Source organism: Notechis scutatus, chromosome 3, assembly GCF_049901735.1.
Source record: "Notechis scutatus isolate UNSWTSFEM ecotype Mainland chromosome 3, rNotScu1.2, whole genome shotgun sequence".
In the NCBI taxonomy this organism is placed as follows: Eukaryota; Metazoa; Chordata; class Lepidosauria; order Squamata; family Elapidae; genus Notechis; species Notechis scutatus.
The window spans coordinates 120,194,489-120,221,187 of NC_142011.1; the positions used below are offsets into that span (position 1 = coordinate 120,194,489).

General features: G+C 37.4%; 1 protein-coding gene across 4 annotated transcripts in view; it reads right to left on the reverse strand.

Moving 5' to 3' along the window:
* Positions 1 to 26,376, reverse strand: part of ADCY2 (adenylate cyclase 2) — a 156,592-nt gene extending 130,216 nt beyond the window's left edge. For 3 of the 4 annotated variants that reach the window (XM_087961099.1, XM_087961100.1, XM_026672526.2), the window contains exons 1-2: positions 25,456 to 26,368; positions 9,140 to 9,337 (exon numbers count right to left, since the gene is read on the reverse strand). In XM_087961099.1, the coding sequence (XP_087817225.1) occupies positions 9,140 to 9,337; positions 25,456 to 26,217 (960 nt within the window). In that variant the 5' untranslated portion in view covers positions 26,218 to 26,368. Of the gene's footprint in view, positions 1 to 9,139; positions 9,338 to 25,455 lie in introns of all 4 variants that reach the window. The other variant, XR_015748762.1, reaches the window with a different exon arrangement.
* Between the last annotated feature and the right edge of the window lie 323 nt (positions 26,377 to 26,699).

The window sequence follows — 26,699 nt, forward strand, 5'->3', positions numbered from 1 at the left end:
TGTTATCCTGTAGTCGGGACTCACGCTGTTGTACTGTCTCTGAAGTTCTAGATGTAGTAGCTCTTTCACACAGCGTCACAAGTGATTTATTCCTCTCCTCTGGAGTTTCTTGTCTATGCTGGTGTTTCATTTTTGTAGCGTTTGATGGCACTTGGCCAACGTTTCCACGGAGGGTGGAGGGCCTCTTACCAAAGGGAGTCCCCTTGCTTTTTTGTAAGAACCAATCCCCCTTACCAGAGGGAGCCCTCTTGTGGCATACTGTGAAGCTGTTACCATGTACCGCATATATACCTATTGCACTAACTATGGTATGTATGGTGGATGTCCAAGCATCCAGTAGCCATTGATACATAAAAACAAATTGATCACTGGCATATGGGTTGCCTTTACAGATTAAGAAGGGGGGGGGAGAAGCTTCTTATGTGATTCCTGAAAAAATTGCTATTTCTCTATACACCCTTTTTAATACTGGCAGAAGAGTAAATAAGAAAACAATCTATTACAGTATGTCACAGCATGGAGATGTTCTGAAATACGGCACAATGGTACAGAGAAAGACTGTGAAATTTGGAGACATTCCAATCTATGCTTATATTTGTAGCATTTTAATGTTCTACTACAGTATGTAGTAGGTAGTTGATCTGTAGGACCTGTTTGACAAATATTCTATGCACTGAATGGCAAATGCTCCCAATATCACACAGCTACTTTTCCACAGGGTAGCCCAACTTCTCCCATCTGCATTTATACATAAATCAAGAGATATGACACAGATAAAAATAATTCAATATATTTCAATCAAACAGCCATAATTGTTTTTAGCAGAAAAATATTTATTTATGTGTTTTGGTATAATCTTTTGAAAGAACAAAATCCTTAGTGATATATCTACATATCTCTGATATTTTCCCATTTGTTCATTCAGATAAAATTGACCCTAGAACCCCGAAGAAGCTTCAGTCACCCTTTTCACTCCTTAAAGCAGGGATGAAGAACGATGGCCCTTTTATGAACTTCAGCTTCCAGAATTTCTGAGCCAGCCATGTTGAAGTCCACAAGTCATACAGGGACCATTGATCCCCACACCTCTGCCTTAAAGGATAACTGAACTTTCCCAAAATATAGGCTGATCATTTGGCTCCAAGGCTGGTGCTGTAACACTCACACCCCTATAGGCCTTAAAGGTCAACCTTTAAAAACTAATACCCATCCCCCAGCTATAAGAATGTTGAGGAGTCTTAGGTGAAAGCAACCTCATTTACTACAGGTAGTCCTCGACTTACAACAGTTCATTTAGTGACCGTTCAAAGTTATAACGGAAATGAAAAAAGTGATGTATGACCGTTTTTCACAGTAATGACCTTTGCAGCATCCCCATGATCATGGGATAAAATTTCAGATGCTTGGCAACCGGTTCATTGTTGGTCATTTGATAACATTTTGCAACTTTCCAACAAGCAAAATCAATGGAGAAACCAGATTCATTTAACAACCAGATTACTAACTTGTCAACTGCAGTGATTCACTTAACAATAACTGTGTCAAGAAATGGGGCAAAACTCATTTAACAAATGACTCACTTAACAACAGAAATTTTGGGCTCAACTGTGGTAGTAAATTGAGGACTACCTTTATTTTTTTTTAATTCACGCTTCCCAAAAAAATCTAGCTTTCTTTTATTTAATATCGAGATCTTGAGTGGTATTTTACATGGCTGTTTAAACATTGGTTTGTAGTAGAGAGCACTATTTATTTAAGTAGTTTAAAATTCACAATATGATCTCCAATGTTGCAATTTGTTAAACAATTATAACTGTCTATAATTATAATACAGCTCTCATAATTTGTGTAGTTATTTCATCCTGGAAAGTAAAGCTATAACCAGAGGTGGGATTCAGCAGGTTCTGACCAGTTCTGGAGAACTGGTAGTGGAAATTTTGAGTAGTTCGGAGAACCAGCAAATACCACCTCAGACTGGAGATTTTACAGTATCCTTGCCACGCCCACCAAGCCATGCCCACATAACCGGTAGTGAATAAAAAAATTGAATCCCACCACTGGCTATAACCAATCTTAAATTCTTGGAATTTGCCATCTTCAAAGTTCAATACAATTCAGAAAATGGACAGAAGTTGCATTATGGGTAAAAAAAAAAAGGTATTTGTAATTTTAAGTAAGAATAAACATACAAACAGAAAACAAATAACTTACCACTGCACTCAAATACCCTTAACCTTGCCAATGTCCATGGGTTCTCACTTTGGTTCTCAATTCAAAATAGTGAGAGGATTCAAAGTGGGATCCGCAAAATGGTGAGAGGATTCAAAGTGGGATCCGCATAATTGCTAAAAAGTTCTGCTTGGGAAACACCAATTGACTATTTTTAAATGAAGTATCAACAACTATTTGCTACTGTAACAGTTTTACCCTATATACTTAAGATAAGCCAAGATACTGTACACCCCCAAAATAGGATTCAGCTTATCCATGGATAAGCTAGTCCATAAATTAATATGTTAATACTTTTTTAAAGTATCTGTTTATCCCATATATACTTGCAGATAAGCCCAGCCCTTGAATTTTTAACCAGAATACCATGAAAATTCAGGTCAACATATTCACATGTAGCACATTTAAAAAATTCAAGGTTTATCTTATGTATAGCTGGGCTTATATGTATATACATGGTATGCAGAGGTGGGGTACTACTGCCTGTTTGGACCGGTTCTCCCAAACCAGTTGTTCCGATTCTGTGCGTTTCAGAAAACCGGCAAATCAGACCACCGGTTGACCCCTCCCCGCCCATTTATGGGGCTGTTTTCTGCTGTCTTTCAGCTGAAAAATGACCTGAAAACTGCCCCCAAAATGCCCCCCCAAAAACAGCCTGAAAACGGCTGGAAAAATGGCCTGGTTTGGGGCTGTTTTTCAGGCTGTTTTCAGGCTGTTTCTCGAATGCTAATTTTGTTTTACATATTTGTGGAACTATTTTTTTCTCTCTGCCTTTATCTCTGTTTAATTATGTTCATTAGTATTTAGCAGGTACAGTCAAGGACAATAGCTGTTAGCCATGAATATCCCAGTGGTACCATCAGTTCTTTCAATAAGTCATCCAATTCTATTCCTTTAGATAACTATATCACTCAAATTGCATTCTCACTTTAAAAACTGTCCTTTCTTTTAGTACAAGATGAACAAAAAGAACTTAGATTTTGTAATTGTATGGACTGTGCAATTCAAGAAGTTCAAACCTTTTATCAGTGACAGCAGACAGATCAGTATTCCAAGAAAAATGATAAAGGCAGAGTATGTGCTACATGAATTCTGATTTGATTCAGGTATAGATGGATAATTTGAAATCTGATTTAAAGAATGTGACTTATTTTTTAAAAATATTACTTTTACTAAAGTGACATCTTAAAAACATAACTTTAAAGGTTTTTAAAAGGAAGATAAAGACTAATACAAACCAATATAAACTAAGAAAAAGAAAAGAAAAAGAAAGAAAGATAACTAAAAATGCAACAGACAAAAATATATATGAAAAGATAGGGAAAATGATACAAAAAAATAGCTTTAAATCTTCTTTATAGTAGTTCTAAATATAATTATACATTTACTACTTACTCCATGGTTACATTACCCTCTTCTTTCTATGGCCCGAAAAACGGCCTGAAAACACCCCCCCCCCAAAAAAAGTTGGCTGTGAGGAAGAGAAGCCAGGTGAGCTGAACCCAGACGTGGTCCCGGGTCCACTCGTCCCAGAAACAGCAACCTCACACTCTTCCCCTCTCTGCTAGCCCCCTTCTTCCTGCTGAAGCAGGAAAATTTAAAAAGGGGGAAGTGAGAAAAAGAAACCCTGAGTTGAAAAAAAAAAAAAGGATCTGGTAAACCTGTTCTGCATATTTGATGCCTGGGATCTGACTAGCCATGGAGCACTTCTAGGATCATCTAACAATAAAGACACAACAGAAGTATCAGACATCTATAGATTTCTTCACTTCTTATCAGAGAATCCAAACAAATAAGAAGCTTTCCATTGGCTATCTTAACACTTTTCACACAGCCCATGATGAATCTTCAACCTCTCTAGATATAAAAAAATCCAGACTCTGGAGCTAGTAAACACTATTGGATATGGAGCATTTTTCAACACTCTCACAGTAAACAGCTCTGAGATTTGGGATTTTGCCCACTCATTCAATCCCTGCCACAGCTGGAATGGTCAATCACAAGAATGAACTAATGAAGCTAAACAAAAATAGCTTGGCTAAGAACAAGGCTGAAGCTGGATGAATTCCAAAAAACAAACTATTTTTTGAAATCCAATTTTTCGTACCGGACATGTTGCACTGAAGACAAAGTTGTGATATTCAGAATAATCCATATGCACATAGACAACTAAAACCCAAGGAGTTTAGAGAAAGCTTTTCTGCCTCTGTCAGTATTACTTCTACCCTTCCAGCTTAACTTATTTTGTTCTACTTCAAAATGAAGTATTGCACTACAACGACTCAGTATTTGCCAAATATGTGGGGGTCATTGGCATTTTTTAGAAACAGAGATGGCATTCGGTCCTAGCATTTCACTTTGCAAGAAACCTATTTCTCAGTTAATTTTCTCTTTAAAGAGAAAAATCAAGAAAAGCCAGAAATCTGCCAAGCATCAAATGTGGTGATTGAGTAAAACCCATCACCACCAATGGGATATCCTAGCCATACAGAAACCTACTATTATTCACAGCTATCATTATTGCTGATAGGATTCAAAATACTGCATGACAATTTTTTCAACCTGAATCAACAAACAAATAAACACCATAAAGAAAAAGAGTTTAGTCCTTCCTTTTCTAGTGTGTGTGTGTGTGTGTGTGTGTGTGTGTGTGTGTGTGCATGTACTAGACTAGAGCATTCTTCTTTTCTCAATCAAAACAAATAGGATTACTATTTTAAGGGCTAAGGCTGTTATCAACTGTTTTTAATCAATGCAGAGGAAAATGAATTACATATTAGGAACATTAAAAAACATGTTATTGCTCATACTTAGATCTAGCTCAGTCTAAGGTGATTAATTTATTTCTGGGCTATACCATTTCAGACAGAGGTGCTGATTACTGATTGCTCTTCTATACAAATACATTCCCTTTACAGATGGAGGGCTGAAAGATTCTAATATAACATGTTCCATGAACTGGTCATTAAAATATTATTGATTTAGAGAGGTATGATGCTGTTTGCCTCCTCGTGGTGCACTCTGGACAGCATGACGGTGTGAACCAAACAACTAGCAACAATTGGCAGCCAGACTACATTGAAGAATTGTCAGTTAACGACAGTTGGCAGTCAGACATCTTTGTAGAACTCCTGTCTCTCTAACATGGCAACGGCAATGGTCAACTCTGAACAGGATCTGTACCGAACATGCTGTCTGCCAGGACTCATTGTTTAAGTGGGGTCTTGTCTCTACTCCTCAGTGTGACTGTGATGCTCAACAAAATATCCATCATATTGTGTCCAAATGTCCATCAAGAGCTTACACCGGCCCAATGTCTGATTTTTTTCAACATAGACCACCCTGTCCTTGAATGGCTGGGTGGACTGGACATTAACATTTGAACTACTATAAGCCCATGTATTTGCCATTCGCTAAATAAATAAATATTGATTTAGAATTGAAACACATGGAAAATGAAAGATAATATATTTAGTGGCTCGTCTCCTTCTTTTTCATGGGACTTTTAAAGTCCATCTTTGTACCACAGCAAATTTTGGGGAGACACACATACACAGTTTGAAGACCAACTGCCCTATATGGCTTAGTAGAAAGCCAAGACCACATGATAACGTTCTAGCAATAAAAAAAATGCCCAAAATAATCAATACAAGCAACAGTTAATTGGAAATAATAAACTCAACATCTGAAGAATAATAATAAAAAACTTTGCTTAGAATCATGAAGAAATGGGGTAGGTGCCATATAAAGCACTCTGAAGACATTTTAAAATAGGTTGCAGGGTATTGCTATCTATCACATTTCTAGTTTTGTGTCTTATACTTGAATATTAAAAAATTCAATATATCCCGTATAACTCTAAAGCTGTACAGAGCTACAATGAATGGCAAAAAAAGTAAAGAAAATTATTATCATTGTCAATGAAAGTATTTATCTAAAATCTAAAAGGCAATGTATTTGATTTCTTTAATATCTGTACATAAAGTATATGATATCTGACTAGGATGAAAGTCTTGGTAATGTCATTAATCAGCCTCAGAACTGACAACTTCTGTCTTAACACTGGTCAAAATAAGACCTTTCCTCATTCTGGACCTTTCTGAGAGTTTCAGGTCAATTCTTTAAAACTGGATGCATTTCATTTTTAATCCCCTAATGCATGCTCATTCTAATGAGTCACTGCAAAGAAGCAAGAGACAGACAGTCCTTACTGCCTGGCTGGCAGCAGCAGATTCCTGCTGATGGCAACAATTTATTTGGTGGTTGCTTAAAAGCCTTTTTCAAATATTCTATTGAATTCCAAAAATGCTATTTCCTCAGAAGTTATTTTGCTATACATGCCATAGGACAAGTTAAATCGTACTTTGATTTGAGCACTGCTTTCAATAGTATCTTCAGACGCCCAACATGAAAGTACAATTGTTTTTTTCCGTCTCTGTCAAATAACACTTCATCATTTACAATTTAGTTTCCCTAGATGGTGGGTTTGATCAAGATTTAGGTAAGTGTAATAGTGTTAAATTTCTTCCCTCTCAGCCTCAGGTGTCACAATTTGTGTCATTTAATGCAGGCCTCTAGCTACTTTTCAAGCACTTGAGGAATAGATGAGCAGCTGCGGGAAAGAGCTACAAGCTGTTGCTTTGCTATATGATACACCTTAATTTTAGTCCAATCCTATAATCTTTCTTGTGGCTACTTTAAGACATAGTATTCCAAGAGAAGGGTAAAGGAAAATTCCCATTCTAAATTTCTAGCACAGTTCCTGCATAGTTCTCAACTGAAGATTTTTATGCAATTCTTCTGCAATTTGAGGCCATGTGTGTTTTTAAAATTGTTCTTAAGATCATCTCACATTATTTACTTAAATTAAAAAATAATAATTCAAGTAAATCCACTTCTCTTTTTTCAGATTTTCTAAATTTAACCTACTTCTATTTTGAAATAAAAGAGGGTCAAAGAGAATAAAGAGTTTGTTGTATGTTTCATAGGCAGCTGATTTTCCTGAATCTGGAACGACCTTATGAGCTAACCAGCTGATCGAAAAGAAAAACTATTACATTTCAAACTACATCAACTTGACTTTTCGATCATTCAACAAAAACACTGTCTGTTTTCAGCTCTTGACAATGGAAGTTTTTCTATTCAGTCATGAGGAGTCTCAACTTGTTAACTTTCTCAATCCATTCCTCCCCCAATATCTATGTACAGCTAAAACTCTTGTTTTCAAAACCTTTAACTAAGCAAAACGGTGCACCCTAGGCATAAATTTTGAACAAAATTGCTTCAAATGTCATGTTATGACATTAAAATTATCATAAAATAGTTTATGTCATAATACAGAACATGTTGTAAAGAACCTCTATGTAATGCCTTCATTGGAAAAATTGGGATATATTCAGAGAGTTATCTGCTTTGGGGAAAAAACATGTTGAACATATCAAACATCAGCACAGAAAATGTTTTATTACATTTTGTATGATGTCATATACTATTTTATGGTAATTTTTATGTCGTAACATGTTTTGTAAAATTTGCCAAATTTGAATTTGGCAGTCATGTGTTCCAGATTTTGGACACTTATGGTAAGTTAGACCATTTATGGCACTTTGGTCAAAAATTGTTGCCCTATAATGCACTGTTTCGCCAAGTTAAAGGTTATGGGAACAAGAGTTTTAGTCGTATAATAGACAGCAGGCACCTTATTAGGTCATTGTTTCAGAGATATTTCCTTACCTAAATAGAGAAATAGAATGACCATGGATAAGCAAAACAAAAAACAAAAAACAGTGGAAGCAGGAGTGACTTCCAACTTCCTGCCAGCTTCCCCATTGAGTTTCCTTGTGGGAAACTGGCAGGGAGTATCATAAATCCTTCCTTCCTTCCTGGAAATCAGTGGGGAATCCGGCAGGAAGTTGCAAGGCCCAAGGCCAGCAGGCAGATATGTTGTTGCTACCAAGTAAGGAAGAGAATGATGGGATCTATGGAGATGTGTGAGATACACGAGAGGTGCTATGGATTGGGTATGGGTATGTATCAGAGATGCCACACTTGCTAGGAGTGTGCTGGTGGACAGTGTATGTTGAAAAGTGTGCTTGGGAGTGCACAAAAGGTGCTGAACAGGGAAAGTGGCATGGATCAAGAAAGGTATGTGAGACATGGGATATGTAAGAGGTACTATGTGAGTCAATTAGGGCACATAAGGAGTGGTGCAAAAAAATGAATGGAGGTCATAGGAATGTGTGAGAGATGCCACAGCAATCAGGGATGATGCATGGCATGCCGCAAGGGTAAGGGAAGACATGCAGCATGGTGGCACATATTGGAGGAGGATGTAGGGAAGTGGCATGGGCTGGAAGGTGATGGGGATTTTGTCTTCCCTGTACCTCCCTTCCTTCCTTCCCCCTTCCCTTTCTAGCAGGCAAATAAGTGGCTGTTGCTAGGTGTGAGAAGGAACAGGGGAGTGTGTGACTGGCTGGGAAACTGTCACAGAATGTTGAAAATGAAGATCACTGGCTATAGCAGCAGCCCAATAACACTGATGCAGACATAACTTTCACAACTTTCATTTTCTCAGGAATAATAGTTCCCAGATTGGGCATGCACTCTGTAAATTAGCCACTTGAGATTCAAAAAATGTTATCCTATCATGCACCATTTCACCCAGTTGAAGGTCATGGTAACAGTTTTAGAGGTATATAATTAGATACATCTTTGAATGTATCTCAACTTTTCCAGTGAGGCCGGTATATTATAGGTTCTTTCACTATTGAAGACATTGAGGAATCTGGTAAGGAAATATCTCTAAAAGGATCTCCCAATGGATCATGGGTTGTCTAGGTTTTAATAAAATCAAGTATTCCTTCAAACTGATAGAAATGTTTTGTATAAAAACAAAAAAATCAAAGCCTACCTGGTCCCATGGACAGATTATTCCTCCAAACCACATGAAGAGATATCCCATGGCAACAAGGCATACCCAGACAACCACAGAGAAAACACGTAGGAACTTTTTGAATAATGGTTCTACACAGGCAAGGATAAATATGGCACAGAAAATTGCCAGAGCGGTGGGAACAGTTATCAGGAATGCAACATGGTCCTCCGTTTCCTGAAAATAAGAAAATATGAAAGTTTACAATTTATTCTTACCATCATGCTCTGTTGAAATAAATACCAAACTAGTAAAACTTTTCCAGACTGATCATATGTTTAAATTACCGTGTATTGCATTTTCAAGGGTCAATTATTTTTGTGTAAAGCAGAAGATCAGTGTCATAGGGCAAATTGATTTAATCCAATTTAACAAACAATATAGAGAAATATATATTTTAAATAAAAAAGAGAGAACCATATATTTTCTAGCTAATGCTTGAACAACGAAAACCTATTGGTTTGCAACTTGAATTAAATTATCTTATGAATGTAAGATTTTATTATGCTGCTCAGTTGCCTTTCACTGTATACTGCATTCTCTAGGAGAAAAAAAAAGTAGTTACAAAATTTGTCTTTCTGCATGCATATGCCAGAAACTAGATTTTATTAAATCCAGGGTTACTTGCTTCTGAATAAACACACTGAGGAATGCATTGTCACTTACTTGCAAGTCTAAATTCCAGGAATTAGTTTATGCTTTCCTTCCATAAAAATTAGTTTATGCTTTCCTTCCATGGCAAACTCTAGATGGAAATTTCCAAGCAGTTATGTCAGGATAGTGTGTTTTTGATATTTCTACAAGCTGGCTCAAACCCCTCACATGAGCTTAAGCAGTCCTTGAGAACCAGTCTTTCGGATTTTTTTCTGTATGATTTGGAGACTGTCTATCTAACAAAATCATTTTATGGTGCTCAAAAAAATATAAGGTTCTCTTGAAATAAAGAAAGTTTCTTCCAAATGTTAGCTTTTGGGGTAGGGTGAGGTTGAAATTAGATTTTTGTTGTGTGTGAGCCTAATCTATTTCTTTGGCCAAAAATTCTAAAAATCTCCATAATTTACTTTGCATCTGTTTTCAGTTTCCACCTTCAAGTGCAGTTTCCCTTTCTGAAATCCACCCACATTAGATTAAAAAAAAACTTTTTTTTTTGTTCTATACAAAACAATAACAAAATCCTGAATTATTTTGCTAAATTATTTTGCAATCTAGATTTTATTTTAATCATTTTTCCATTTCTCACATAAGGCAAACCAGCCACGTATGAAAACTGAACTGAAATCTGTTTGACTCCTTCTCATGACCAAGTGGGAGGAGGAAAGAAGAGTGGAGTTCACCCTTAAAATGGCAATGGAACTAAATATTTTTCCATCAAATGGAATGGAAGGTTAGAGTATTCATTGAATAACATAACTATTGATAACATACTTGAAATACAATATATAATGCACTGTGTTTTATTTTAAAATTTACGTCATATTTAAATTTGACAGCATTAAAATGATCTTGAGTTGCACAAATATTTATTTTAAACACTATGTTCTCTGTCCCTACTTTTCTTTTTTCAACTATGCAAATATACTTAAAAATAAATCTCCGGCATATGCTTCTATCTTTCCCTATTATTTTCTTCTCTACCTCTTTAGTTGTGTTAATATGAAAAAAAAAAATCTCATTTCTATTTATCTACAACTTTATTTGTGCTAAGATTACAAAACCTTTTTTTTTTTTAGTAAGAATTCTAGACCAATCATTCTTTAAAGCCAAAAATAACATTTTCTGTAGTGATTTAATTCTGAACCCATCTATAGACCCTCTAGCTGAAAATATTTAGTTCTTTTTTTAGGCTTAGATTTTATATTAGTTTCTACCTTGACCTCTATCTGCTGCTTTCAAGTAATCTTAACTGAGGATGATAAAATACAGTATTTGAAAATTGTATAACCTGCCCTCCTAGGTAACAGTAGCTGACTGAGAACTCTCTAATCCAGAAAGCTTCAAATAAACGCTAAAACTGCCAGGAGCAATAGAGCCTCCTAAAGTTGTGGTCAAGCCCACAAATGGGACAGAGTCCCCTCCGGCACAAGTCAAGACTCTAGGCACAAGTCACAATCTCCCAGTCCTGGTTGCTTGGTCATATCTGAAGTATTTATCACTTACCTCACAAAAGCAATAGTTATTTAGATCAAAACTGCCACTGAGCAGTTTTGTTCAGAAAGACTGAATTGCTTGGGTGACCCACATCCATTTAATTGCCCCCCCACCCCCGGACACCCTTGGAAGCAAGACACAGAAGCCTAACTGAGGAAAGTGGCAGGAAAGATGCCATGAAAATCTATATAGTGGAAAAGAAGCAGACAGGCCTGTTCCTCTAGCAAGACAGCAAAGACACAGTAGCATGAAGAGCAACATTCATTTTGAATTTGCTTTTCTTATGTAATTGCTGAAGATGGGTCGTGTGTGTGTGTGTGTGTGTGTGTGTGTGTGTGTGTGTGTGTGTGTGTGTGTGTGTGATGTGGTCTACTTCTGTATGTTGGACAGGGAGACAGAAACAATGTTGCCCTTGTTTTGCCAAAGATAAAGGAATGCATCTGGCTGCTTTGAAAAATATTTTTAAAGAGCAACACTACAATCTTTTCCCATGCTTCCAGCCTGCCATTTCTTAGTGCCTTATTAAGCATTTAATATTATTTTTCAAGGGATGAGGAGAAGGAGAAAGAGTGTAATAACTGCGCACTGATTCCTCCCCATAAAATTGCTTTCCCTTGCCTCCATGACATGCTCCAATTTCAGGGTGTAAATACCATTTACTTATTTATATTTATTATTCTGCTTAAGCTTTCTGTTGTCTTCTACGAAGAACCACAGCTTTTCCCTGGTTTCTTCTTTTTATATAGCTTGATTTCCAAAGTTACTAATGTTCTATTTTTTCCACCTGTTTTCAATTTATATCTTACACAGTAAATAATATAAATATTGAAACTTGCATTAACAGCTTTTGCTTTTTTTGTTTTGAGTGGGAACTCATATTATACAGTTATTAAATATGTTTATAAATCTACTGAGCATTGTGTTTATTCAAGTTTATTGAATCTGTATGTAAATTGAAAGATCAGTCACCATCTATTTCATAAAGGATTTATTAAAATTATTTCTGGAGAAAGTTCTAATGCTGGAAAAGGTGGAAGGAAAGAGAAGAACAGGGTGACCAGAGCAAGATGAATGGACTCAATTGCAGTGCACTGTTTTGAAGAACTGAAAAATGAGGCTAGGCCCAGATTGTGATGGATAAAGTGTTTCTATCGGGTGAATAAGAGTTGATAACAACTTGAAGGCACATAATCAATTATTAAAATCATTAACATAAATATTAAAATGTATCTTGTTATTTACAACAAAACATCCTTTTTAAAAACAAAATTATCTAAAAACTGGTAATAATCCATAAAATGGATTCAGTATCTACCTCAGAGAAACACAGTGAAAGAGGATGGCCTGTATCAAATACAGGCTGTCTTATAATAGCAGTCAGACCAGTTTCCTATATCAAGTGTGGCAACAGCCCTCCAAATGCCAGCAGTGGAACTGCTCCGAATGGAACATGTGACATTTGCACACTACATACGTCCCCTACTATGGAGCTGCAGCTATTCAGCCCAATGTTTTGGTAAACTGTCTTACACAGTTTCCCTAGTACAAAATTAAATTTTAACAAAAATGTTAATCTCATGATGAAAAAGAGAAACTAAGCATTTAAAAACTGTCCAAAATAGATTAAGCAAAAGCCTTGTTCAATAAATGCAAGTAGGCTGCACCAAATAATTCTATCTTGGCCACAGGAAGAGCTAGATAAGTCCTTTCTCTGATCTTGTCAGGACGGCCATCCTGCTACGCCATGCATTGCCTGCTGTCAGCCTGTCATACTCCAAGGGGAGGGGGTGGCATGAGAGGAATTGAAACTCTGCATCATGCCATCCTGTGAGAGCCACCAACTATTCCAAGGTCACACTGTGGAATGCAGAACCATCCAGTCTGAAAAGACAGGGACTGTTATCCAAACAATTTATTAACACCCAATTGGACACCTGTTGATAATCGGGGGGGGGGGGAGATGAGAACAAGGTAAAAGTTAACTATATGCTTTGGGTGCAAAAATCTCAGATTCAGCTTTTTAACCATTTGGTTTAGTAAAGTTTACTCCTATTAACAATGGACTTGAGAGTCTTTCTTTTGTAACCAAGTTGGGACAGTTGATAGATCTTGCAATGCAGCAGAAATACCTTCAAGAATGAGGACATTGCAAAGACAGCTATAGATATTAATTCTACCTTTGTTTACCTGATTGTATTATATATAGAGAGATCAATTATAGGGGACCATATCCAATATTAAGGACATTGTGCCTCCATTCAGATTTCCATTTTGCTCTGCACAGAGGAAACTGGGCTTGATTAAAACTAAATTTCCCTCCTAGAAGGCATGATATATGCTTGCATATACTTTCATATGCAATATTATATCAACAGTTTTCAATCCATGTACTGAAGAATTCCATGGAACTTTCTTACTAAATTCTTATTTTAAAAATCAGCACAAGAGCATTCTGAAAAACATTTCAACTACTATTACAAATTTTCAACTGCACATCCTCCCATTAGGCAGTCTGGGATGCATTTTAGAAATGAAAAAGAACTTTCATTTGGAGTGATGATAAGGCTGAATAACTCCAGATCAATAGAGAACTGGAAAATGCTCAGAGGGAGCTTTATTCCATCATCTGCAATTTGCTCTATGTGTCTCTGACCTTGAATAAAAATAAAGGTAAATTAAAATATAAATATAACATTAAAATGGAAATACAACAATAGACAGTAACTGAACCCATCTTCCTAGGTTCAATTCAATTTGAATTCAATTACATTTTTTAAATGAGTTATAACCACCCAATCTGGGTGGCTTGCAAAATACAAAAAGCAGTTGGAGAGTTAAGTTTGTGAAACAATTTAAACAGTTAAAACATATATAAAAAGGCAGCCCAGACTAAAACAAGCATAGTATCAATACGACAAGATTCCACATACACATTAACAAACACATTAACGCTAGGCCTGGGAACAGAGCCATTTCTTAAGGGCTTTCTAGAATCCCAGTAGTAGTGGCCATCTACATTCAGGGTAGGGGGGAATTGTGTTCCAAAGGATGGTGGCACCACAGAAAAGACACACTTTAAGGTGACAATGTTTAATTGAGGGGAACTTGAACTTGAAAGTACTGGGTAAGAAAAAGCAATTGGAGAGTGTGGGTAGGGCAGTATCTCAAAAAAGCAAAGAAATCTCTGCACCTAGCATTATCATTGCCTGCAAAGGGGTTTTTTTTTCTAAAAGAAAAAAAACAGTGCTATAATCTAAGCTCTTCAGGAAGAAAAGATGGCCTTGGCATGACATTTATTTCCAATAGGCATGTACAGTGAAATAAAAATGAATAGTCACATACTTTGAAAACTTTGTTTCTATGCACATCTCCATGCTCACAAATACTTAATAGGCTTTTTAAAAAGCACATGGCAGCATTTGGGGGTCACAAATGTAGTATTCTAGTTTATAAACATTCCTTAACTTTTCTAACACATCCTACATTTCCCCTGCATTTATATGTTATATAGTAGAATGTGCCTTGTACTCCAATTTTAGCCACAGCTACTCTTACACTCTATTAATTATATATTCCTCCTGAGCAGCAATTGCATTTTAAAGGAGCAGTGATTCATCTGATGCACAAAAAATACTACAATCTAGACCTTGTCTTGGTTGCAATAACAGAATCCTCTTTTTCTAAAATATCAGTAAGTCCTTTAAGAATTTGGGGTTGCAGCTTTCTCTGTTTTTGCTAACACAAGCACAAAGAATTATTAGAATGACTAGAAGGGATCCACTACGGAAATAATTAATGGAAGCAATGAATCATGCAATGCAAATCAAGTATTTTCACCTGTCTACTGTACTATATATAGATGTCAACATCCTCATCTTGTTTACTATCACCTAATGTAAACGATGAACATATGTCTGTCAAAGTAACATCTTGCCTCACCTCAAAGTATTATAGCTCATGATTCTATGTAGGTATACATATTCCATTTTAACTAAGTACAAAATAACTATACAATAAATAATCAGGAATTTAAAATAAAATGCTTTAAAATAATGGGACACTTTTCATTAGGAAATAAAATATGTATTTATTAGCAACATTACCAAAAATGGCACAATAGTGTTTGTCCATATAAAAATAGTACATTAAGTAGCCTTGTATTTTAATCTTTCCATTTAATCTCATTAAAATTATTCATTCTCCATTTAATTTCTCCATTTAATCTCTCCAAAGAGTGATTTTTAAAACAACAACAAGGTAATTACAGGATTCTAATTTATTTATTCTTCTATTACTCTGAGCCAAGAAAGTGCAAACCACTTATAAAATTCAACATAGATTTAATTGAACAAAACTCTTCTTTAGGAAAGTTTAATCTTGTGTTGTGGTTTCTGCAAGGTCAGTGAGGCTATTTAATATATAAATCCATAGAAAACATATAATTCCTAGTAGTTGATAGAAAAACAAAAGCAAAAGAACAGGCCTCACACATGTCTTCAAGCGGTCATTACCCTGAGAAAGATCTAGAATATGTCTGTGAGAAATTAATTAATTAATTAATTAAACAAATTTATACAGCTACCATCTTCTAAAAGAAACTCTGGTTGGGGAACAAAAACACTTTCAATTAAAAAAATAAATTGCATTGAGACCCCAATAAAAACTTCTATTCAGATATTTCTCAGTGAGCAAATCAGTATGAAAGGATCCTCTAGAATTATATTAAAAATCACTACAGTTCATTTTTTGTAGTTTAAAATCATTACTTCTTGCTATCGTTTTGTATACCCTTCAAGGCAGCGGTACAGTGGCTAGTTATCCCACAGTTACGCCTGAGGCTCTGTTTATAAAACTGCACATGTATTCATTATCTTCCCTGTTCTTCTGTTTATTGAGAACCACCAAAAACACAGGCAACTGCCTCACCTAATAGTTAAGCAACCTCTTTAAGAAGTATGGATAAGATAAGCATATAATAAATTATAGTTTTACTGCTGCATGCATTAGGATTCCAAGGTAAAAAATGCCATATACTGTAAGTGCAAGAAAGTTCTCAAAGGTTTAACCTTTATCAGCCCCCACTACACCAACTGATTATTTATGAAAACACTGATTCAATTTTCTAGTTTTTCTCTGCCTCCATTTTTTTATTCTTTATCCACGCAATTCCCTGTATCAAAAGTTATACAGAAAATAACTTAGCAGCACTCATTAACTAACCCCAAATCCAAAATTAATACTGTGGGTCAATTCTGAAATATTATGACAACATTGAGAAATGTATCGTCAGCTCTCTGACGATAATAGGACAGACTATCCCTTCCATGCCACGTTCTCACAAAATGGTCAATTGAGTAAGCCACTATTCCTCCTACGGGCCAGCGGTGCATAAATTGTGATGACCAATCGGGGAGCAGACGCTACAAAAGAGCCCAGGAGGCAATCAGCTGCTGTATTTTCTTTTTTTTTGCCCTTGGACAAGAAAAAAGGTGTGGTGGGTTTTTTCATACACAACAACATCACATCAGGTTCAGCAGGAGGACCTTACCCAGAACTATAACTATAGGGGGAGGATTAAAGATGTTTAGAAAAGTTTTTTTTAGTTGGATCTTTTTATAATATTTGTTAGTATGTTTCCTGCCTGTATTCTTTTTACAAATAACTCAAGGTGGCAAACATATACAACATACCTCCCTCCTCCTATTTTCCCCACAACAACAACCCTGTGAGATGAGTTGAGCTGAGAGAAAGACTGGCCCAAAATCACCTAGCTGACTTTCATGGCTAAAGCAGGACCTTCAAATCATGGTCTCCCGCTTCCTAGCCTGGTGCCTTAACCGCTAGATCAAACTGACATAATTTGTCTATCTTTGATGTTAGAAGGACTTTTAATCTCTGATAATTCTTTCATCCTACCTCAGGTTGACTTGGGGAACTAAGTTTAGCCCCAAACAATTACAGGGTTGTTTTAGCTTAGAACCCGTATGAATATAATCAAGTGGATTACCGTTTTTTTCCTGACAGTCTATCTCCTCTTCTCTTGATTTAGTTAAGCATGTTATACAAATGAGACTATCTAGTTGTAAAAGGAGACAAAGTTGTTTCCAGCCAGGGGTGGGATTCAAATTTTTTAACAATTCTGTGGGCGTGGTTTAGTTGGTGGGGGTGGCTTGGTGGTCATGTAATTGGGTGGACGTGGCTTGGTGGTCATGTTATTGGCTGGGCGTGGCCAACTCAATTATCACTCACATCGAGGCACACATCTCCTTCCCTGGCCTCTCATGTCTGTAGGGATGCTGCAACAGTCATAAGTGTGAAAAATGGTCATAAGTCACTTTTTTCAGTGCCATTGTAACTTTGAATGGTCACTCCACATAAGCAAAGTACCAGAAAAGGAAGGAAAAAAAACTCCAGAGAAGTTCCTGAGACAGGAAGTCTAGTCCTGCCAAGAATGTAATAAGGGTTAATGGAGAGGCAGTTTCTGTAAGCAACACCAGAATGTTTCCTTCCTGCCTTCCTTACAGGATTAGGCCACTAATTTCTTCTAACAACCAGTTCTCTGAACTGCTTAGAATGTTAACAACCGGTTCTAGCGAATAGGTGCGAACTGGTAGAATCCCACCCCTGTTTCCAGCCAAATAATTTTAAAAAAAATCACAAAAGAAAACAAAACAACCAAAAGGTTATTTAAAAGAGCCCCCAAAATTTATCATTCCTTTGATTTATTAACTGGGATTGCAATCCTGAAAAGTTTACCCAGGAGTAAACATGATTGAATTGTAGCAGTCATGCATGCATTGGATTGGATTTTTTTCTTTTAATAAGTCCAAGAGGCTCTGCAATTCAAGGAAGTTCAAGTTCTTCTTAATATCCTAGTGTAGGGGTGTCAAACTGGATTTCTTTGAGGGCCGGATCAGCACTGTAGTTCTCTGTGGAAAGGCAGGGAGTGGGGGAGGGAATGGGACAGATGCTTCCTGCAACACCCTGCCGGCCAAAACAGGGTACAGAATGCTGCTGAAGGCTGTGGGGGCCAAAAATGGGCCATACGGGAGCCTTGCAGGGCCTCTGCACAGCCCATTCTTGGCCAGCAGAGTGCTGCAGGGGGGCTGTGGAGGCTGAAAATGGGACACAGGGGCCTCATGTGGTCCCCCACAGCCTGTTTTGGCCAGCAGGGGCACCGCGAGCCGGTTCTTTGATATTTCCAGGCCAGCCCTGTAGACTAGATTTAAGCACTCTGTGAGCCAGATGCAGCCTGCAGTTTGACACTCCTGCCCTAGTGGATTAGATCTTGGAGATTCTGTTATGCAATATAATAGTTCCGGTTCTTCCTCTCAATCATATCCAGCAGATAAAATCAAGAATTAAGAGTTCTGGATGGTCTGGATAATTCCCCTAAAACAGTTCGTTAGAACTGTATATATTTGAATACAGGTTTGTCTTGTTTTATTCTATTTGTTTATTTATTTTGTTGTATTTATGAGATGTGTTACATGCCTTAAATATTCTATGAATGGGAAGATGGAAATATTGATTATGAGGATAAGGATGAAAATGGTGATGATGATTATAACAATGCTGTATGTTCTGCATTTGGATTCCAGTTAAAAGTGGTAACATGACAAATCACATTACCAGGTAAAATTTCAGCTGAAAATATCACAAACCTAATCCTGGTACTGGTTCTTATTACACCTATTTGTAACATAGATGGTCTTTATTTAGCAATTTAGCGACTGTTATGACAGTGATGAAGAAATAGCTTTGTGATCAGTTTTCATGTTTATGACATTTGCAGGTCTGTAAAACCAGGGCAGCTGAAAGTCAACTGAAACATTAATTAGCATTTAAAAGTTTGGTGACAGAGATGTGTCTTTACAGATTTTCTAAATCCAAACAATAGGAGGAGCATCAGCACATCCTCAAACTAATGAAACAAAATATGTACTATGACATCACAACACATGCTCAACCTTTAAGTGCTTGTATATGACATCATAATGCAAGTAGAAAAGGGACAAAGTTCACATCCTGACATCTCAAGTACATTTTGCCACCTGCTTCCCTCAAGAGTAGGGGCCAAATTCAGTTTCTGCAGGAATGCATAATAGCCCTAACCAAAGATCTCATAGGACCAATTTCTTTCTTTCTTTTTCTGCTTGAAGCTTCTCTGTCACTGAGGCTTTTCAAGAAAAAATAGAGAATTTTAGAATCTCCTAGACCGTTTTGTCAAATTATCTAAGATATCTAGGAACTTACTTTTATATATTGGTGGAAAAAGAAAAGGAAAAGCATGTATATTACATCATATTTTAATATTTTGTACCCCAACACTGACTGTAAGCCCTATTGACCTCAGATTTCTTTATGGCTAGTCTTTACCTGTTCCTCTTTTCAGATAGATGGCCAAATATTTAAATATGGCCAAATATTCACAGTAAGGGTAAGCAAGACTGACACATCACCTGAAAAGTTTCTGTGCACCTAGCATTTGATGAACTGTACATGAAGGAACATGTAAAGATTCAGGGGCAGTGTCAGGGGCACAGTCTAATCCCTTTCTCCTTTCATATCATAATTCTTTATTGTCTGAAAAGAGTTTGAATGTTATTGTTAATGTCAATTAATTGTTTATATGTATTGATGTCAAAAAAATGTGAATATCTTTTTAAAAAGAACTGCTATTTGAACTGTGTTAATATCAATTTTATAATTCTGAAATGCAGAAACTTATTAAAATTAATTTCTGAGAAGCCAAAAAATCTTGAAAATAATGAAACGGCATTGTATAAATAACATAAACCCAGTTGAGATTAGCAGTAGCATAACCACAGCAAGTATTGCATTCTAGGTTATCTTCCCCTACTTGAACATTGGTTATACAATTAAGTAGAATGAAAAAAATATGTTAGAGAAACTGTTTTATGAAATTTTGAGAAACAGTCCCAGTGTCATGCTGGGAAATTGAGTGTGGACTGGAAAATTAACTTCTCAGTAAAAACCATGTGATTTTATACAGAAGGATGGAGGGACTGGAAGAATGATTCTCAATGGCTTTGGTTATATTATTACACTTTCCTGGAAAAATTGAAAAGTTTCAACTGATTGTGGTATTAAAAGAAACAATTGAAGATTGTGAACTTTTAACAGTTTGTCTATGGAAGAAATTACCCTCCCAAATTTAGGCTGGAGATGAGACCAAATACAATGGCTTTCCTCCTGATATTCATGTATTAATCTCAAGTATAAATAAGTAGCTCCTGAAAATAAAAATAATATATAATGCTTTGTTAGTAAGGAACTTTTGGACACCTGCAGTGGGAGTTCATTCTTTTCACTAGAAAACACATGTTCAACACTGAAGCATTTCTTCTTTAAAGTAAACCTTACTACTTTTCATTTTTCTTGCATCAAGAATAACTAGGACATATACTTTGTTGCAGAATAAGTAATGGGATAATACAAAAGAAAAATATTCAGAGTTGTCATTGGAATGTTCTACATTTCAAACCGTGCAATTTCCTCTCTGATATTGACTTAGGAAATGAAATGTTTAATTGCCTAAGAAGTTATATGTTAAAAGGGTGTAATATTCTAATGAGTCAAATTGAAAGGGAAATTCTCAAACCAATTTGGGCAGGCAGAATTCTTGCACTACATAAGTTTAGAAGATTTGTTTCTGTACCATTTCTGCATATAAATAAGACTTGCCATTATTCAAGTAGAATACACTAAATTAAATAGACATTTTGTTTATAGGCTCAGCTATAAGAGATTAGAGGTTTTGTGAAAGGTATTTTTTAGGTGGCCACTATGTATAATTTGTTGTTTGGTTTGGCATTATCAGAGCAAAAGTAAAATCCCTAGTTCTAATATGAGTTTTAAATAGTATAAACTGTACTGTGGGAGGGGGGATTTCATTAATTATAAACTGCAATTTATATATTGCAATAATTTTTATACAAAAGATTAAGAAAAGTGTCTCATGTATTTACAGATCCAAACAGTAGCCAGATTATTATTGAACTGATTACTGAATTGTTAAAAAGCAGAAAAAATAATATTCTCATTACATTTTAATATTAAAAATACTGAAAACTGTGCTGCACAGCAGTTGCATAATTATAAACTTAATGTTTCAAACTATTTTGCAAGGAATTTAACATTATTTTCATAACTTTGTTTTATCATTGTATTAAAACAGAATATCATGGTATGAATAACCGTACAATTTACAAACATTAGCTGGTGTTTTAAAACTGTCTAATGACAAAGTAATAATTATGAATTTATATCAGTGCAATTGACATAGAGATTGAAAAAAATGTTTGACCCTGAATAGTTTCTTAGCAAGAGGTACCTCAGACAAAAGCTTTTAAGCAAGAAACTTCCCAATACCCCTAGATCTCTGATTTATCATATAATGGCAAACAGAACCAAGGACAACTTTTCTTTTTGACTGTAAGAGAAAATTGCTGTTATGGACAAAATAATATGTGGATAATTATTTCTCCCTGGCCTCATACCATTTTTGTTATTAGCCAGTGAGAAAAAAAGCCTCCTAAATATATAAGAAATGAACTCACCCCCACTTCCTATGGCATGTTTGGAATGCCAAAGACAAACCAAACTCTAACATTCAAAATATCTCTCTAAGCCAGCCGAGCTTCTGCCAGTGCATACACTGGTTTCCGTACCTCATAATAGCTTCTCAGGTTCAGGGCATTCATGACACATTCAGAATCGGGAAAACATTTAAATTGGCCTAAGAAGTTAGACATAAGATCCAGAATGCATTTTTCTCATGGAAATGAATAGAGTAGGATGAAAGGAAAATCAGCAACATTCAATTTCTCAATTCAGACATTAAAAAAGTACTGGAATAGGTTTTTGAGGGATAATCTCTGCATTCATTTTATCCCATCACTGGGACTTTTGACTGACTCACAAGACATTTTCCAATTTCCCTGATACCACTGTTCCTCAATAGTCCATCTCCTCCTGTCCCTCCCTCAGTTATGATGCACTGCTGAGTAAACTAAGCTCGAATATTACAGCATCGTAGCTGTTACTGTTGGGAATGAGTTCAGAATCTGGCTGTGTTGATAGACACGGCCCACTAACTTAGAATTGTGACTCTGGGAATTGAAAAACTATACAAGATCTCTGATTTATTTGAGAGAGACATACAGAGGGGGAGAGAGGGAGGGGGAGGGGAAGAGAAGGTGGGGATTGAAAAGGAACAATTGCATATTTTTTCAAACTCTTTTCTGTGGAGATCTCCACACTCACAAATACTTCATAGGCTTTTTAAAAAGCACATGGCAGCATTTGGAGCCCACAAATGTAGTCTTCTAGGTTATTAACATTCCTTAACTTTTCTAACCGGTCTCCTATGTTTCTCCTGCATTTCTAATGCTATAGATTGATTATGTGCCTGGTACTTCTATTTAAACCACAGATAGTGTTAATTGTAGGCTCCTCCTGAGCAGCAATTGTATTTTGACGGAAGAGTGTTAGCATTTGATGCCCAGCAATACTCCAGTGTAGATCTTGTCTTGGTTGCAATAAGACAATCCTCTTTATTTAGAATACCAAATAGTCTTTAGAGAGCTCTACTGTAAACATGAAAACATTCAAAAAATGAATGGTGCACACGCCTTAGAAAGAAAGGATTATTATTTTTTTATAGAAAGAAAACAAGCATCTCTCACCCTGCAAATTTCTGGTATTTTATTTTAGAGTAGAGTATTGGCCAATGATTATACTACTTATTTTCCTGAACATCAAGCTTTGGGATAATCCTACTTGTATATATATATGTTGATGCTATAGGAAGCACGCCCCTGATTTTTTTTAATGGAGGAGCATGCAGCTGAGTTTTGATGTTGTGCCCAGTATTTTCACACTGAAAAGAGCATAGGATGTCCATGCTGGTCCTGATTTTAATGTCCCCATCTTTCCATGCCAGTTTTTGTTTGAGCAGTATTGTCTGGCATAGAATTCAATCACGTTCATGTGAATTCTCCAAAGCCCAAGGCTTTTCTGCTTTATCGCAATTCCTATTTGCAATGCAAACAGAAGTAGAGAGCATAGGGATTTCCAGAATGGGGCCAAAAGTATCCCTTAACATACTTTTCCTTCTGCTGAAAATTATGGGTTTATATGGGTCAATCTAATATGTAGGACAATTTGAAAAAAGGTTACATGAAATAATTAAAGCAAGTATATATAAAAAGTGGGTTACAGCATTGACTATTTCTGTTCGGTGTCAGTCAGTTTTGATCTTCTCTAGGACACTCAATTCCATCCTCTCTCAATTTTCAGGTTCTCCCTGCAGTCCAAAGTCTGTGGCCATTGAAGACATTCAAATAATGCTGCTTCCTAGCTTTAGAGACATAGTTTATACAGATAAGTAGTGTTAAACATGAAATTAATATTTAATAATATTTATAATATTCTAGTCTACCCTTTTAGCTTGAATTTCACATCTAGCCTATCTCTCCCAGTTTTAAGCAGTTTCTTCATTGTTTTCTTCAATTCTGATCTTTGAGTGAAATAAACTTTAAACAAAAGTGGCACTAATTCTCCACCGGTTTATTCAGAGGTAACCTTTAATGGACAGATCTTCCTGAGGGAAATTTCTGGAAACCCTTGGGTTTCCCAAAACTTAGTGATGGAGCCCTTCAATATGTAGGGCCCTCTGTTTGGCCTTATATACCGAGAAAACAGAGAGAAACCATCTCTCTGTTGGGACAAAAACATTTTTAAAAGTGGATACCAGAAATTTGTGTAGCTTTCAAACTCTTGTCACTTAGACAACAAATGCCAACAAGGTTAATCTGTCAGCAGGAGAGAAACCAAGCAAATGAATTAGAAGAATTAAATTTGGACTGAGAGCCTAAGCGGTTACTTGGCTGTGAACTTCACTGAAATCTGTGAGACTTATTTCCAAGGAGCCAGGCCGATGACCAAATCATTGGTATGTGTAAATTCCACTAAAAAAAACTGGCAACTAACAGAACCAAGCACAGTAAAAGAACCACATAATTATCCTTGGAAATAACTGCATGGCCTCTTTTATTTACAGGAACTGTAAAAGTTACAGAGACAATTACGTCAAATAATATTGGCTTGCAAATCAAAAGGAGGCTGCAGTGAAAATCAGTTTGAAAAACAAAAGCTCGAAGTTAAAAGATTGCAGGGCATGGAAGCCAGTCCTTGCTTTAAAGAGAGACAAAATCTTGTGAAAGCTCAGCAATAACTCTGCAATTGATTGTAGCCCTTGTGCAGAAATCAGACATAAAAATGAAAAAGGGAGAAAGAGCGCAGATTCTGGAGTACAAATAATAAATTCAGACCTGGATATGTTTGGAAGAATGAGTGCTTCTAATACAAAAGTAATGCCATTAAAAGAGAGTACTGTAGAAACTTTTCAAAGTGTGAAAAAATATTGAATGAAATTGGACTTAAGCAATCCCAGGGATAACTGCATTTCCCTCAAATATATTAACTGGTTTTGGATCCAGATATTTAAAAAATTAATACAATTACGGTATATAATGGCAGCCTTAGCATTTGCCACCATATCCTTAACATTCTGAAAACCAGAGGCTTTCCATAGATGTGATATACAATACAGTAGCTGAAAAATGTTTTCAGTATTAGACAACACGGAGCTTTAGACAATAACTGAAATAATGACAAGGATGGCATAACCAATTCACAACCAATCCTTTTTTAGAATCAAATAAGATGGTCACTTGATTTCTTAATATTTGAGGACAGTGGGAAATGTACACAAAATTCTGTATTTAAAAGTTTCCAAGGGCTTGAAAAACAACCCTGTGAAGCCAGTGCTCGGGGCCACATGTTAAAGCAGATCGAGGGCGATGCCTTAAAGCTCCCTTTCTCTGCTAAACTCTAGTGGGGTGAATCCTGAGGGAGGGCCTGGAGGACCAAAGCTGAGCCAGACCGCGGGGTCCGGTACTAGTTCTCGGGGCAAGAACTCCTCAGCTCTTAAGAGCGAAGCGGAAGGCCACTTCCCGCAAGTCTGTCTGGGACTCTGAAGGGCAGGGGACGCTTCCTCGAGGTAGCGGCAAATTTCTTTGTCCGCCAAAGAGCGCCACTCTAAGCTACAGGCAACTTACCAGCCCGGAGGCGAAAAAGAAGACGGCGAGCAAAGCGAGACAGGCGCCAATCACGATGAGCAGCAGGAAGACAAGCAGCGGGTGTTGTTGGCTCATGCAATAGTACGACTCGTAGAGCCAGTCGCGGTGGGGGCGGCGGCGGCGGCGGCAGCAGCACACGCACAGAGGGCCCCGTTTAGAGCCCTCGGGGCCCCCGCAGCCTTCGCCCTCAGCCTCGGCCGGGGCGTCCGCACCGCCGCGCTCCAGCAAGTACCGGTGCCGCCTCATCGTTAGTGCGCTGGAAGCGGAACAACCGGTAAAGAAATTGAAGAGCTCAACTGCTCCGGAGCAGCCGGGCGCCTTTCTGGGTTTGCGCCGCGGAGCGCGAAGAACGGCAGCAGCACCAGCAACCCCCGGCGGCTCTGCCCAAGCATGATGCGGGAGCGAACCGAGGAAAGCGGGCGCACGGGGGCGCGGCGGCGGCAGCAGCAGCAGCAGCGAAGGAACTACCTCCCGGCTGGGGACATGCCCGGGTCCTTCCAGTAGCGGGTGGGAGATAAGCCACCGAGCAGCTGCCCAGTCCCGAAATGATACCGCCGCTGCCTCCTGCAGAGCCACTACCGCCGTCCAACCTCGGGGGAGGAGGAGGCGGGCTCCCTCTCCCCTCCCTCCGCCCCCCTCCACTGTGCTCGCAACCGGCTGCCCTCCGTCGGCAGCCGGGTTACTGAGAGGCTGGGCTGTCAGCCTCTGGGAAACCTGGCGTGTCCGAAGGGGGGTCTGCATCTCGGAGGCATATGCAGAGCGCAGGTGGCGGAGAGAGGCGAATTCAGGGCGCGCGAAGAAGAAGCCGGCGCTCAAACCGAGCTGATTACCTTCTTCGGCTTACTTTTTTTCCCCCCCTGAGCGGATGGCCCGGCATCGCGAATCTGGTCTGCTCAAACGCAATTTTGATCGGGAGATAGGAACTAAAACCCTCCTCCTCCTCCTCCTCCTCCTCTTCTTCTTCTTCTTCTTCTTCTTCTTCTTCTTCTTCTTCTTCTTCTTCTTCTTCTTCTTCTTCTTCTTCTTCTTCTTCTTCTTCTCCTTCTCCTTCTCCTTCTCCTTCTCCTTCTGAAATATTGGGTTGTACTGTACAGACCCAACCTCTATTGATGGGCAGAGATATCCACTGCTGAATTAGCATTCAGCATCAAAACCTTGGGACAGAGATAGTTTGTTTTTTTAATAGAAGAACAACTTGCTCTTCTTCTATCTTATTTTTGTTT